The 15,341-nt window shown below is 43.2% G+C and overlaps 1 protein-coding gene across 1 annotated transcript; it reads right to left on the reverse strand.

Annotated features, from left to right (window-relative positions):
- Nucleotides 1–9,062: 9,062 nt before the first annotated feature.
- On the reverse strand, nucleotides 9,063–15,341 carry nxnl1 (nucleoredoxin like 1). Its single transcript, XM_080759285.1, has 4 exons — nucleotides 15,190–15,341; nucleotides 13,416–13,665; nucleotides 13,188–13,277; nucleotides 9,063–10,132 (listed from the first exon to the last, which is right to left on the reverse strand). The coding sequence occupies exons 2-4, from the start codon at nucleotides 13,649–13,651 to the stop codon at nucleotides 9,757–9,759; spliced, it is 702 nt and encodes a 233-aa protein (XP_080615411.1). The 5' UTR covers nucleotides 13,652–13,665; nucleotides 15,190–15,341; the 3' UTR covers nucleotides 9,063–9,756.

Genomic DNA, 15,341 nt, shown 5'->3' on the forward strand with positions numbered 1-15,341 from the left:
AGACATGCAGTTTCCTGTACACTTCTTTTACTCTGTGAATACAGTGATTCCACATGACACATGAAGGCTTACTTGGCGATTGCATCAACATTTCGGTATGCAGACCTTCTTCAAGGTACCTCTATGATTTCCGAGGCCTGTGCAGCACACACACACGCACAAAATAGAGAATTCATATTACATGCAGCTATAATCTGTGGTAATAGCTAAAATGGGTTCCCATCCCCAGCGGTTGGGGTGCGTTGATTAAGACAAATTAATTCATAAAGCCAACATGACAAAGAAAGAAGCCATCTAGTGCAAACCTGAATGTGTCCAATCATTTTTGAGCCGAACGCACCGCAGAACGGACAAAAGCAAAGGCTTGCGGCATTAGCAGGGATTTCAAAATCCACTCGGATCAATTCTAGTCCGTCAGTAACTGATGGAAAACCATAAGGGAAACCATACGGTAAAATTCTCACTGTTCATCATGTATCTCTCTCAGTGTAAGCAATGGAACTAAATGGACCCTTATTAGCTCTAAGATTTAAGATGGAAGTCTAAGCAGACAAACACGGCAATATTTTACAATTCAAATTCCAGAGAATCTAATCAAATCGTGTGTGTGTGTGTGTGTGTGTGTGTGTGTGTGTGTGTGTGTGTGTGTGTGTGTGTGTGTGTGTGTGTGCGTGTGCGTGTGCGTGTGTGCGTGTGCGTGTGTGTGTGTGTGTGTGTGTGTGTGCATTAAACAAATGTGATGCTTTTTTCTCCTTGTGGTTGATGTAAATTATCCCTACATAGACAAAGAAGTTACCTTTGCTTATTTTTCCATTCAAGCATGCACAGCATGTGCAGTGCACCACACACACACACACACACACACACACACACACACACACACACACACACACGTCGGACATACTAAGTCACCATATTAAAATGACTGCAAGTCCAGAGATACATCTACAAATCAGTTCAAGTCAGGCACCGTCCTTTTCATTTTGGTTTTCATAACCTCTTAAAAACGTGGAGTGAGTGTGTGCAGCACACACCCAGGCATGGGCCGCACACACGCACGCACGCACGCACGCACGCACGCACGCACGCACGCAGGCACGCACGCACGCACACACACACACACACACACACACACACACACACACACACACACACACACACACACGCACACACACACACAGTGTTACACACACACACACACACACACACACACACACACACACACACACACACACGCACACACACACACACACAGTGTCACACACACACACACACACACACACACACACACACACACACACACACACACAGTGTCACACACACACACACAGTGTCACACACACACACACACACACACACACACACACACAAACAGGGTTACAAAAAAGGAGCATTAGTCACGACTGAGAATCATGTCAGGCAGCAAGGATATGCTGTCTTGACTCTCTCCTCTGCCATCATTCCATTCCATTTCCTTTCTTTCTTTCTTTCTTTCTTTCTTTCTTTCTGTCTCCTCCTACAACTCATCAGCCATGCACAATGTCAATCAAATTCAGCCTTCAGTATCCCCTCTCCTCTGCATATGCAACCTTCTCTTCCTCATGGTCACCCCTACACCCCATGACCCATGTCCTCTTCCCTGTAGCTCAGTGGTTTTCAACCAGTGGTCCCAGATGGGATTCCAGTAGTCCCCAACTAAATGATTGACAGTCAGTAATCCTTTAGATTTGTAACTATTGAGAGCGTAAAGTGAAACCCAGTGAATCTGTGAATTTCAATTTACGCTCTCAAGTGTTACATTATTGTTAAACATCTGCATTACTTAAGTTACAAACAGTCTACACAATTAGAGAATGTAGAATAATTGTATTTTTATGTTTGCCCGTTGTCTCTCCTATGGTACCACATCAATACAGCATGGAAATGTGGACAAATAAAGTCTTGGGTATGAGAGGCTAAATCTCATCAAATGTGCAGAATAAATAATGGTCCTTGATATGAAAAGGGTTCTCTCTCTCTCTCTCTCTCTCTCTCCCTCTCATTTTCTTTTTTGTTGGCATTCATGTCACTGGCATACAGTAGCCTATATACAGTATAGCATGTCAAACCACACAATCATTAGGAATTATACACAGTAAAATCCATTATTTTATCTCCGTTTATTGAACTCTGACAGTGTCAAGATGGACCCAGATTGAGCCGTAAGTGTCCACTTGGGTCCACTTCTACACTGTGTAGCGAGTTACGGTCCATTTGAATCCATTATACTGTCAGAGTTAAATGAACAAAGAGGATTTTACTGTGATATACTATAGGCTCTATGCCTGTTTACATCATGTGCTGCAGTCTGGTACAACACACTGCAACAAAGCGTGTATGTATATGGAGATTATGGACACACATGCGTGCACGACACCGGGAACAGGGAGCTTCGTGGAAGAATTGTGCCACCCTTGAAAATGTGTGACACCTCGAGGCACATGAGATACACAACATTCAGCCCGCCGCCACTGACAGGCACCTGAACTTGTCTGCCACATTTTCCCTCCACACTATCATAGAGTCCCACGGGAAAACTAATCCGGACCACATGAATATTTCACGACAGCATGCTATTGTGGCACCATAATAATGGCACGGGCTGGCGGCCATCATCAACGCAGACGTCCCTGCATCCGAATCCTTGACACTGACACAAGTGACCATGGAGGAAACCTCCAATCGTCTCTCGCACGGGGAACGATCGGTTGTCCAGGACAAAATAATGGTAGTGTGTGTGTGTGTGTGTGTGTGTGTGTGTGTGTGTGCGTGCGTGCGTGCGCGTGCGTGCATTTGCAAGTATATGGAGAGGGAGATGAGGAGGGAGTGGGGAAATGGGAGGTGTGGTGGTCTCTCTTACCCTACATCCGTATCTCATCTCTTACCGTCAGTCCTCCGGTTTCCCCTCCTCCTCCTCCTCCTCCTCCTCCTCCTCCTCCTCCGCCTCCTCCTCTTCGTTCACTGCGTCTCCCGCATCCCGTCTCTCCTGTGTCCGCGCCCTCCTCCTCTCCTCCCCACCGCTCCTCTCACCCACTGTACTCTCCTCCCTCTCTGCCAGCAGTCCCCTCAGCCCGATGCATGAAATCAAAGGTTTCGCGATGGGGAGGATGCTGCTGCTCGCGCGTTCCCAGGGCGATGCTACGGCGAGGCAGTCATTAGGCGAGATCCAACGAGACAAGACAACTGGAACTGGGCGTCCTCCACCGACGCCGCTGGATGGGAAGGATGGTCAAATGGTTGGAGGGGCTGTGTGTGCACTATAGAAGCTATATCCTTCACACCCTCCCTCTCCTCCTGAGACTTGATGGCTTCCCCGCTGTGTGTGTGACTCTCTCTCTCTCTCTCTCTCTGTGTGTGTGTGTGTGTGTGTGTGTGTGTGTGTGTGTGTGTGTGTGTGTGTGTGTGACTGTGCGTCACGTTGGTACCACAATTCCCACGGGTTTCATTGCCAGCGACGATGTGGGGCTATATAGGCCCGTGTAGTCTCCGATAGATGGAGAGAAAAATGCGATCGCAGTATAAAATAAATAAATACATTAATTAATTAATTATAAATAAATAAAATATATATAGGCTACACGCGTACAGCCACGCGAATTGGCGGACGGATTCTTCTCTGTTTCCCTCGCGTCGTTTTGTGGAATTGTTCAAGCCCAGTTGGTATTCGTCGTCGTTGTGCTCCTAGTAATAATATGGTCCAGTATCATTGCGTTACATCCTTTCATTTGGTGGAAGATAACGTCGACGTGATAAACGGCCGCTCGGCGTGCACAAGCACATCCTTCTGATCAGGGGATCGAAATTGAGGCGCAGTGCGCGAGACGGACGATTCTGTCAAGCAGGGCTAAGAATCATCAGGGCAGTAGATCGTTTGGTAAAATGATGATGGGAAATTATAAAACATGTACAACCGTGAGAGACAGATTTCGCGCTCGTGGCCTCGCCTCGCGTCCGTCGTTCCGTATTTTCTCCTGGCTCCCTCTTTCTCGCTCTCTCTCTCTCTCTCTCTCCATCCGTTGGTCTGCTGCTTGTTGCGCGTACTGCGCTCGAGAACGCGCACAGTGTACGTGTGTAGGCCTGTGTATGTGTATGCATGTGCGTGTGTGCAGCGTGTCTGTGCATTTGAGGGAGAGGGTGGGGGCTGCTAACCTGACGCTGCCAGATGAGGGCGGTATTGAGGCAACATATTCCCCAACACAACAAATTTGTGTAGCAAGCTTTTTGGATCTGGCAGCGTCAGGTTAGGGGGCTGCTACTACACACTTTCAAGCTCGTTCGAGAGCGCAACAATAACATGCCATTAAGACAATACCCATATAGTCGAATTGTGCATTACAATTATTATTCACAGGAAATTATAGGCAATTATCTGCATGTCAGATCAGATGCCAGAATCTGAGAATCAATATGAATACAGAATAATATCCCCCCGGATAGTAATACGATGAAGGGCTTTGTGCTGGTTACTCTGCCTATACAGCATTCCGTGAATTCCAACAGAATAGCAGTACATCTCACATAGAAAGAACACAATGTTATCCAGCTAGCCTACAATCGGCTGTGGCTGCCATGTCAGTCTCAGTCTCCGTCATGATCCTGTCATTCCCATTCATAAACTCCATCAAACCTGTCAATCATCCAGGCCTACAGGTCTTAGCAGCACCATGATGACCGTGACGTATCATCATCTCTCACAGTACGTGACGTCGTTGACGACATGGCTCCTCCACTATAGTCTCTCCTCTTATCGTGCCATGCTTCACTGTGACACTTCCTATAGCCTACTGCACGTACAGTAATAATCTGTAGGCTATCGAGTTTATGAGAAGGATTACAACATGTTTTTTTTTTTACAATGGGAGACCTGGAAATGAATATAGCACATTTAAATTTGATAAATTGAATAATCAAGCCATCCTATTCCCCATCAGTTGAATATACTCGTCATGTTCGTACTGTGTGTAGCCTATTGCTTGCTATATTTGCATGCATGATGCACAATTGCACATACAAAGTGCAAAGTCTAAATGCTGCATTTTTTGGTAAATGGTGCCTATATCCAAAGCACTTTACAATGTGCATTACCGCCACACACACATGGCAGAGGAAGGAAAGCATGCAAGGCACCAACCTGCTAATCAAGAGTACTTCATGGCTTCAGTGTCTTGCTCAAGGAGCCAGTGGAAAGGGGTGGGGGGGGGGGGGGATCAAACCGTGAACCTTCTGATACCTATATACCCAGAGCCATACAATATACAGAGTTACGCAAACTCCGTTCACTTCATCATGGGGCCAGTCCAATGAGACTTCTATTGGTTTGTCCCTATTTGAAGGCTTCAAATAGGGACAACCGGAAGTTTACGCAATGCATTGGAGTCTATGGGCTCGCTTGAGTACATGAACCACGTACCGTGCTGTTTTCAGCTGTCCCCTCAATATTGCAACTCTTCTATTAGATGGCTCTGGTGCTACCTCCTCCTATTTAGCTATATGGGTTCTATAATAGTCTGCTATTCATGCACTGCTCATACTTTTCACGTGCGTTGTCTGACCCTACTAGCTTTTCCTATAGTCTTTAGATTTTCTATTTACATATTTCATTTTTTGTCTCTCATCTGCTTTATATTTTTTTCTTATTTTTTTCCCGTTCTTCTATGTGAGATGCATGCAAGTCCTGTTCTTTGTACTGTATGTGACCTTTTGCAGCATTCTGTTGCAAAGGGTGTCAATATTATCTATGAAGAGAGCTTTGAATTATAGCATAATTAACAAGACATTGATCCCATGCAGATTACAATTGGTTCTGTTCTCTAAAGAGGGGGTGAACCCTTGATAAAGACTTCAGTGATTATGTCTTTAATTTTTTGATAGAGAATCTCACACACACACACACACACACACACACACACACACACACACACACACACACACACACACACACACACACACACACACACACACACACACACACACACACACACACACACACACACTCCAAGTCAACTAGTCCCTATAATCCACAGTTCACATGACACTGAGCCCCTCCTCGTACGTGCTCACAATTTCTCTCGATAATGCATGTCAGCTAAACGTTAAACAGAATGTGTTTTGACTGGCAGCCAGCCAGAACAAATATGGGGACACAATGCTCATTACAATGATCTATCTTTGAAAAAAAAATCAAAAATGTTTAAAGTAATTTTCATCTTCTGCCGGGTGCTATAAAACAGGATGTAATGACAAGAGTTGGCTTAGGCCTGTTCTTGGCTTGACTGAAGCTGGCAGCATTTAAAGACATTTAAAGAGAGCATATTGTACGCAGTGGTCAGTATGTCGGCAGTGCTTAAATGTTGTGTTTAGATGTTTTATATGTCTCAGTCTGAAGCGATACATTTTTGCCTCTACCGTCCTGGATTCTGTTCTCCCTCCTTTTGGGTTTTTTGTTTTGATTCAATTCCAATTTGATTGAATTCCAACAACAAAATATCAATCCAAGGTAGGGCTTAAAAAAAAAATATATATATATATATATATATATAGTTATATTAGGGTGCTTTACCAGTAGTAGTTATATAGCTGTCCTTAAAGCTGTCATAGAAAAATACAATCTTTATTGTGCATATTGTTACAGTCCAGCCTATGGGAATGACACGTTCAAACCACCCAATGAACCACTCACAAGCAGGAATTTAGTCATGTTTTTTTTGTTTAACCACCTTTTAAGTAGGCTTTTAAGTAACTAACTTCAGCAGTACAGAGAACAGAAATGGACATGTTTGCTGGCTAAGTGCAAGAGAATAAAGAAACATGCTAGTGTTGAGAAGAGCTGGCCTTTTATCTTCCTCCACCATCAGCCTGAGTCAGACCAATCACCTTCTGGTCACCACCTACTCCCTCAATCATTCGTTCAATCACTCAGAGCTAACACCTGCCTCTGCCACTCACTCATCACACACCTGCCACACATCACTCTCAACAGGATCACCTCAGACATGGGCATGGAAGGTTACACATGCAGTAGGCTACTACCGCCTACATACATTATGAGACATGACTTCAGAATCGTAACAATATTCATTCGTAACAAAAGTTTGGAAACTTATCTTTGGTCCATTATTATTGTCCACTTTATAATAGCACCAATTGGTATTGTATGTATTTTATATCATTTTAATCGTTGATTAGTCACCTTTACAACGAGGTATAGCTTGTAAGGGTTGTGCGTTCGTGGAATGAGCAACACAGCTAACATGTGGGTTGCGCCTCCGAAACAAATGCCAAAATGGCAAGTGGTTGGTTGGAATTATAATGGAACAGTCAGACCACTGTGGGCAGTTGCTGCACCTCAAAAATAGCTTCTAGATCCCAGAGGAGATAGCATGCACATACACATGATTTTCTGTATGTAGCTAAAGTGGTTGTCTTTTTTTATTTTACATTATTATACAGTACTACCTCATTGCTCCCTAGCTATTCCCACCCACCTCCTGTAGGGGTCATCATATGTCAGGAACACACACGTTTTGGACAGCTCCTTAAGAGAAAGCTCTCCAGCTGTTCCTCTGACTAGTAGTCACACGTGTGTGTGTGCGTGCGTGCGTGTGTGTGTGTGTGTGTGTGTGCGTGTGTGTGTGTGTGTGTGTGTGTGTGTGTGTGTGTGTGTGTGTGTGTGTGTGCGCGTGTACGTACGTGCATGTGTGTGTTTACATAACAAGATGCAAGTGTGACTCACATCCGCTCTACATTTACATTCACTCACACACAGTTTTGTGTGTGAGTGTGTGGATCTCTGGTATGTATCAGAATGGGAACTATGGTTCTGAGCCTAGTGTTCCATGCCACTGATTGCTTGGAATGTTGACAATCTAGCAATTCCATGGCTTCACTTGTCATAAGCTTCTGACAAGTGTGTCCGTGCTTGTGCATGTGTGCGACGTGCGTGGGCCTGCATATGTCTTTATGTTTACATACAGTATGCATCTGCTATACCTGATGTACTGTACAGCAGAACCAGCTGTGCAGAATGATCAATGTATCACTCATCTGTTAAGTCTGTAAGTGGTGGGACAAACTCCTGGCAGCTCTCACACTCAGCAGATGCAAAGAACATCAGTACGCACTTCTGTATGCGGTACTGGTCCTGTGTGTGTGTGTGTGTGTGTGTGTGTGTGTGTGTGTGTGTGTGTGTGTGTGTGCGCGCGTGCGTGTGCGTGTGTGCGTGCGTGTTTGTGTGTGTGTTTAATATGCTGCTTTTACAGTATGTGTAATAGCAGGCCTACAGACTAGAAGACCAGGAGCCTATAAAATATCCTGCAGATTGTCTTAAAATTCTCTGTTTGGGAGGCTGGAATCAATCCACATTTGAATCTAATTACAGTATTATTATGTCTTGTGCAGTTTGCTTATCATTCCGCAAACGCCCTTTTAATTACCAGAGTCCATCTTGTTTTGGTAGCAGATAATGGTCTGGTAATCCTATATACAGTAGTTGTTTCGTCAACTTTACAACTCACAGTAAATTATTTCTTACCTTCAGGCTGAAAACCCAACAGTTTGTTGCTGCGTTTCTTTCCCTTTCACTTTGTCTCCCTGGACTAACAGACTAGCATCTGTCACCTTTCTCCTCTAACTTGATGGCATCTGCCACTGCCACCTCCTCCACTCCCTCCCTCCTCTGTTCCTTTGTGTCTCTCCCTCCCCTTCTCTGTCTGGAGAGGGAGATTACAAGGTCAGGTGATGAAGGGACATGCAGAGAGATAAGAGACACACTGACTATACGTGTTTAGACTATGTGTGTGTGTGTGTGTGTGTGTGTGTGTGTGTGTGTGTGTGTGTGTGTGTGTGTGTGTGTGTGTGTGTGTGTGTGTGTGTGTGAGAGAAGAGGTGTGTCAGTGTAGCCATTATGATATGCACATTAGTCACTTATGCGTGTAGTTATTTATTAGCATTAGAAATGTGATAATTGTTTGAAAATATACTGTACAATATTTGTTATAGAAGGAGTGATAAGTAAATAGTAGTAAAATGTATATAGAAAATCTGTAAAATAATGTCAACTGAAAACATATTAAGCATAAACAACATCAACAACATTTATCATGAAACCATAAAAGTCAACTTTGATGGTTGTATTATTAGGCTATGCATCCAAAATGTTATAGATTAGACACTGGCTAGTTGAAGGTTCTGTGATGGGCAACCAGTGAGAAATGGGCCACATCCACCCATGTAGGCCTTGAATCCTACAGGCACCAGAGTCATAATCGATTGTGGCTGGGATCGATTTCAGCACCCATAAGAGCCATTCACTCTCACCTACTAGCTGTAATTCAATGAACAGTTGAGCACCACTTTAAAACATGACCGGTAGCATTAAAAAATGAATGGGGATGACAGCTATAGCTAGCTAAGTGAGAATTTGTATTTCAGTGCCATTGGAAAAGTTTGGTTGGCTGCTTTAGATTTACACGATTTACATGTTACGTAAGTTTCATCATTTGCATTTAAGTTTTCTTTTACAAAGAGGTAGCACCGAAAAGGTCTAGGCTGTAGCCGAAGCTTATTTTGCCTATAGCCTTTTTTCATGTGATTCATGTGAGGAATGGGAATATAGTTGACTTGGCATTGTTCTATTTTTTTTCTGGCTTGAAAAAATAAGATGACCGGTACAGAGTCCAGACATGCTTGGCTTTCACTACGAGTCTTTTCTACCCTCCTTCACTTCAATCTTCTCCCCCATGGCCATCTCCCCCCTTCTTTGTCCTTGGCCCACGTTCCATCTTGCTGCTCATCCTGTCCTTCATCTTTCTCTTTCACCCACGGTTTCCACCATCTCTTTTTCCTCTTATCGTGTTCAACCGTGTACTTGAGTCTTCTCACGGGGTCAGAGGCACTGTGCAAATTCAGGTCGTCAAACTCCTCATTGAGCATGAAGGTCCTCTCGATGATGTTGGCCGACTCCTGCCAGTTGCGGAAGCAGTCGGTGCCGTAGGAGCGGATCTCCTCCACACCATTGGACGACAGGATGGAACCGTCCGGACGGAGTACCATGACTGTAGGCACATCCTTCACTTTAAACATGGCCTGTAGTTCACTGAGGAGAGAGAGGACACACATTTAACATCTTTATTTGCATTCACATGACATTTAACAAGACCTTCTTGAACACAGACAATAGATGCGCAAAACTCTACAACAAGTGCTTCAGGATACAGATCACGGGTACAGAAAGCATCGCCTTCTCCATATATATTATTGCAGACGTTTTGCAGATGCCTTAGCTCTCGGCTTGGGCATGCCTGCAATCTGCAGGCCCCTCACGACTGATTTATGGACATTACCGAGGCTTCCAAATATGAACAGTAGTTTACATTTGTTGCCAAGCTGTATAATAGCATCCTTAAGACGCTGGTACTTATGCACCTTCACACACAAACACACACACACACACACACACACACACACACACACACACACACACACACACACGCACACACACACACACACACACACACACACACACACACACACACACACACACACACACACAGGAAAGCAAGCAAGATATGGCTTCTCATTAAATCTACAACAAAATACATTCAAATAAATTCATCTGAAATGGCAGAATCAACTTCTTACAGTACATCTGCTGTTTACATTATCTGAACACTGAATTGAGGACAAATGCAGCTCTCTGTAAGATTTTCTTCCATGCATGTTTACTTATCAGTGTGTACATTTGAATGGGCTGTCCACAGAAAGCTTTTTCCTGAGCAGCCAGTACCTTTCTACCATACATTTCTATTGTAAAGACATACTCCTCTTCCCTGGCCGTGCATTTAGGACAGTCAGCTAAAAGGGTGCGTGACTCAAAAGAAATTGCAATAGTAATCGTTCAAGGTTTTTTTATGATCCTTAGGGTCATCCAAATAACATATTAAAAATCACTGTGAACTGAGTGGTGCGTGCAGCTCCCCCCCCCCACCACCTCTCTCTCTCTCTCTCTCTCTCTCTCTCTCATTAGCAGGCAACATTGCAGCATTATCCCTCTCTCTGTTTCTGTTACCCCCTACTGGTACCCTATAGTCATATACTGGTGCTCATGACCACATGGGTACATGACCACATACATAGGTGTACACGGACATTGCTGGTTGTAGGAGTGGTTGCACCACTCAAAAATTGATTATTATTTACATTTTGGATCATGGTAAATTCAGGGGTTGAACGTTGAGCGTACCATTGAAACCTATATAAGGCAAACATTTCACATTTTAATTATGCTTTAAGTAGCATTTGACATGTCAAACTAGGGGTTAAGCCCAAACCACACCAAAGGGTGGTTGGGACAAAACGGTTTTTAAGGTAGACCATATCAATGCAACTCATTGCAATGGTGTGGTTTACCTTAAAAAACAATGTCCCAACCCGACCCTTTGGTGTGGTTTGGGCTTTATTCCTGATTCTGAATCCATTCCAAGTATTAGTTTAGCACAAAACATTTAGGCCTACTCTTTGGGCTAAATTCGGCCATATAGCCTGCACTTTTGTGCACCAATTGTGCCCAAATGTCGCTTTTAGCCCAATAAGGAGTGTTTTTCGTGCTAAACTAATGCTTGGAATGGATTCAGAATCATGAATAACCTGACATGTAACATGCTACTTTTAAAACATAATTCAAAATTGAAAGTGTTGCCTTATAGGCCTATATGCCTAGGTTTTCAATCGTAGGCCTACCCCAACGTTCAACCCCTGAATTTTTCATGATCCTGTCACGGTCCGTGACATGTGTTGATCATGTGTTATGTTTCTTGTGTACCCTATTCTTGGTTTTAGTTATTGTTTTACTTTTCTGTTGTGTTCCTGTGAGGACGCACCGTTGGAGGTGCGACAAAGAAAGCAGGAAGACCATCCTTCTGTATTAAATAATTGAAGTATTGTGTTTTCCTTGTGTCTTAGTTCCAGTTTGAGTTTTGCTCTACACGTGTGTACTCTAACTACTCTTATTTTGTAGTTTTGTTCCTAGTGTTTCCTGTCTGCCTTGTTTGCCTTGTCTCACCTCCATGTATTAGTGTAACCCTAGTCACCTGTGTTCTGTTTGCCTTTTAGCCTATCCTAGTGTTGATTGTCAGTTGTGTTCACCTGTGTCCTTTTTTCCCCTGCCTTTATATACTCCCCGTTCTGTCAGTTCCTCCTTGTCCGATTGTCTCGGTGTGTGCTGTTCCTTGAGTCTTTGTTAAATGAAACCGGTACATTTAAGATCCTCTGCCTTGCTGTCTGCACTTGGGTCCTATACCCTCCTGCCCAGCACGTGATGGATCCAAAATGTATATAATAATCACATTTTAATGATATTTGAAAAAAACCTTGGAACGATTACTATTGCAATTTCGTTTGGGTCAAATCTTAGATTGACCTGGCCTACTTCAGAGTGTTTCAGCGTTCTCAGCACTTTTGGAAGTGTGCTCTGGGCTGTAGAAAATACCTTTGGCAGAGCGCTGCTCATTTAGTGGCACTTTTTTTCAACAAAACCAATCCAAATTGAGGAGAATTAAGCGGGACTAAGAACTGTCATTTAACCTTGCTCCCCTCCTTTACGGTACCTTATATTAAGTGGATGATCGACAAAGATACATAAGTATCTATGTTTGCTGTTTCTGGATGGGGGGGGGGGGGGGTGGGGTACAAAAACGGAACTGTAAAAAGGAATAAAAACTAATACTAAAGATAAGAGGTTGATAGTGGTTGTGTCTGACAACCAGAATGTTAACAATTTAACTTTGAAGTCCCTGCTCAGTAAGAAGCACTCTGGGCATAAGAAACGTGCCTCCACTGTGGACACAGCCCCTCTGCTACCTGGCCACTTTAAAGTCTTGTTTGTTTCTGTGGACACAGCCCCTCTGCTACCTGGCCACTTTAAAGTCTTGTTTGGTGATTTCCCACACCAATTCAACATTAATGGTATATTGTATACCAGAGAATACATTCATGTAGCCTTCAAAATATCTTCAAATGGCTAGCCAAAATTAGACTGGTATGGTCCTATAAGCCGCAAATAATTAATTTCAGGCTTTTTCGCTTTTTCCCTTTACTCAGTCAGTTTTTTTTTCTTCCACTGTCACACTCAGTCTATCACTATTTCCACCCACTTCCTGTATGGGTCCTCGTGGGCCAAGAACAAACACTTCTTGTGCATTTCCTTGAGGGTTCTCTCCTGCTGTTCCTCTGATTTGTCCAGACTATAGAGGGAAAGGGAAAGAAAATTATGAGACAATAACTCTGTGAGCGTGTGTGTGCGTGCGTGTACGTGTACGTGCATGCATGCATGCGTGTGTATGTTTATGCAACAGGCCAACGGTTAGAAGGAGACCAGACACCTGATGTAGATCAAGGCCAGCAGCGCTGGGTATTCTATGTAGAACGGATCTTTGAGACGTTTGAAGAAGTCATTCAGCGTGGGGAGAAACTCCTGACACCGCTCGCACTCAGCAGACGCAAAGAACAGCATCACGATGCGGTTCTCCAGGATCCCAGTGATCTCACGTTCAGTGTTCAGCTGATCCTGGTCCCAGTTATTCTGCACCAGAACCCGGCCCATGAAAAGCTCCACCATAGTGAATAGGTTCACTAGCAGGGACGTGCAGAGAATGTTAGAGAGGCAGGGGCTTGAAATTCCCCAAAAGGGAAATGTTGGCAAATAGAAATGCGAAAATAGCGGATCTACAAGCATTGAGAGCTTGTAAATCCAAAATTCTCGGGGCTCATGAATCCCATATACTGTACTCTTTAGCTACTGGAGATTTATACACAAAGGGCAAATTCTTTCAACGTGAAATTCTGCGTTAAAGTTCAGGAGGGTTCGGAGAAAAGATGCTTTCGGGTAGGCATGGAAAGGGGGGCATTTGAATATCTTTCACCATAGTAAATGCTGCATTCATGGTCTGGAGAGGGCAGTTTTGAGTACAAGGGCAGGGGCTAGAAAGCCCCTTTTGATGCCTATGTGTGCACGTGCCCGTTCACTATATTGTGAAAACACCAAAGCCCTATTTTATACTTGGTTGTAATGGTATGACGTGCAGGAAAGATAGCTCATAAGTACATGTATGTGCTATTCTCACTATCCTTGAATTGTTGCAAGGTTTCGCCTACTGTATATTGAAAAGCCCAAAATATAGGGATAGCAAATGGTGAAAATGTTTTACAATTTAGGCATTTAGTATTTAAACAGACTGAGCAATTTAAGTGCATGATCGGAATAAGGGTCATGCCACTTAATCCGATGACCCTATAGTCATATAGGGCCTCCTATAGACAATAAACGACAGGGTAATTAAATAGTGCAGAGAAAACAATTAACTGATACCAGGATAACATTAACGCCATCAAACCTACAGTAGCATCTGACATAAACAACAGGCTGTAAATGACATACTGTAGCCTCTGCAAAAACAGGTTTTTGAATGGAGGTGCACCTCCATTTAAAAACCTGTGCCTCACATTAAAAAACCTGCAGTAATGTTTCTCGTGCCAGACCAACAGCATAGACATAGTTATGGGTTCACATTTTAGGTTAGCTCTTGGATTTGGCATTCTCTCTAACTATTATTGTAATTATAATGATTATAGACTTTACTGTAGGTTGGAGGCAGGGTTTTTGGGGTTTTGGGGTTTGGAAAAGTGTTACTGACAGAAGAATATGAATGCATATTTATTGTGAGCAATTGGTGTAAACAGAAACACTGATGATCAATCTGTACTATTCTCAAATTGGCTTTAACAGGACTTACGCTAATTGCTAAACACTACAAACACCGAGGCAGCACACAGACTGGGTTATTTTAATTTGAGTAGTCATATTTCCAAAACAAATAACACATTCAGGTATATTAAGCACTAAAGCTCAAACAAGCATTCTCTGCCTGCATTTCATAGTATAATGATTCAGTGCATGTCATACGTTTTTTTTGTTTTACTTAATTCTTTTAATATATTGTGGATTTCATTGTTATTTGTTTATTATTATTTGTCAAATCAAATCAAAAAGCTTATTTCACTTAACCTTTTACAACATATTCAATGGTTTTAGTTGATGTTATGCTATAAATCTTTGTTGTTATTACAGCAGCTGAACAGTTAAGTAATTGCCCTCACCTTGAACTCAGGGCGGGAGAAAATATCCAAGTGGTTCTCCTCTATTTTATGCCATTTTAATTCCTTAGTTTATTTCCCCCGCTTTCTTCGTCCTTCACTTCAGCTTCACTGTCTTAATTCCTTGAAGCCGCTCCAAATCTGTCCAGTTTGTA

This window comes from Protomyctophum bolini (genome assembly GCF_963924005.1).
Source record: "Protomyctophum bolini genome assembly, chromosome: 3".
Taxonomy (NCBI): Eukaryota; Metazoa; Chordata; class Actinopteri; order Myctophiformes; family Myctophidae; genus Protomyctophum; species Protomyctophum bolini.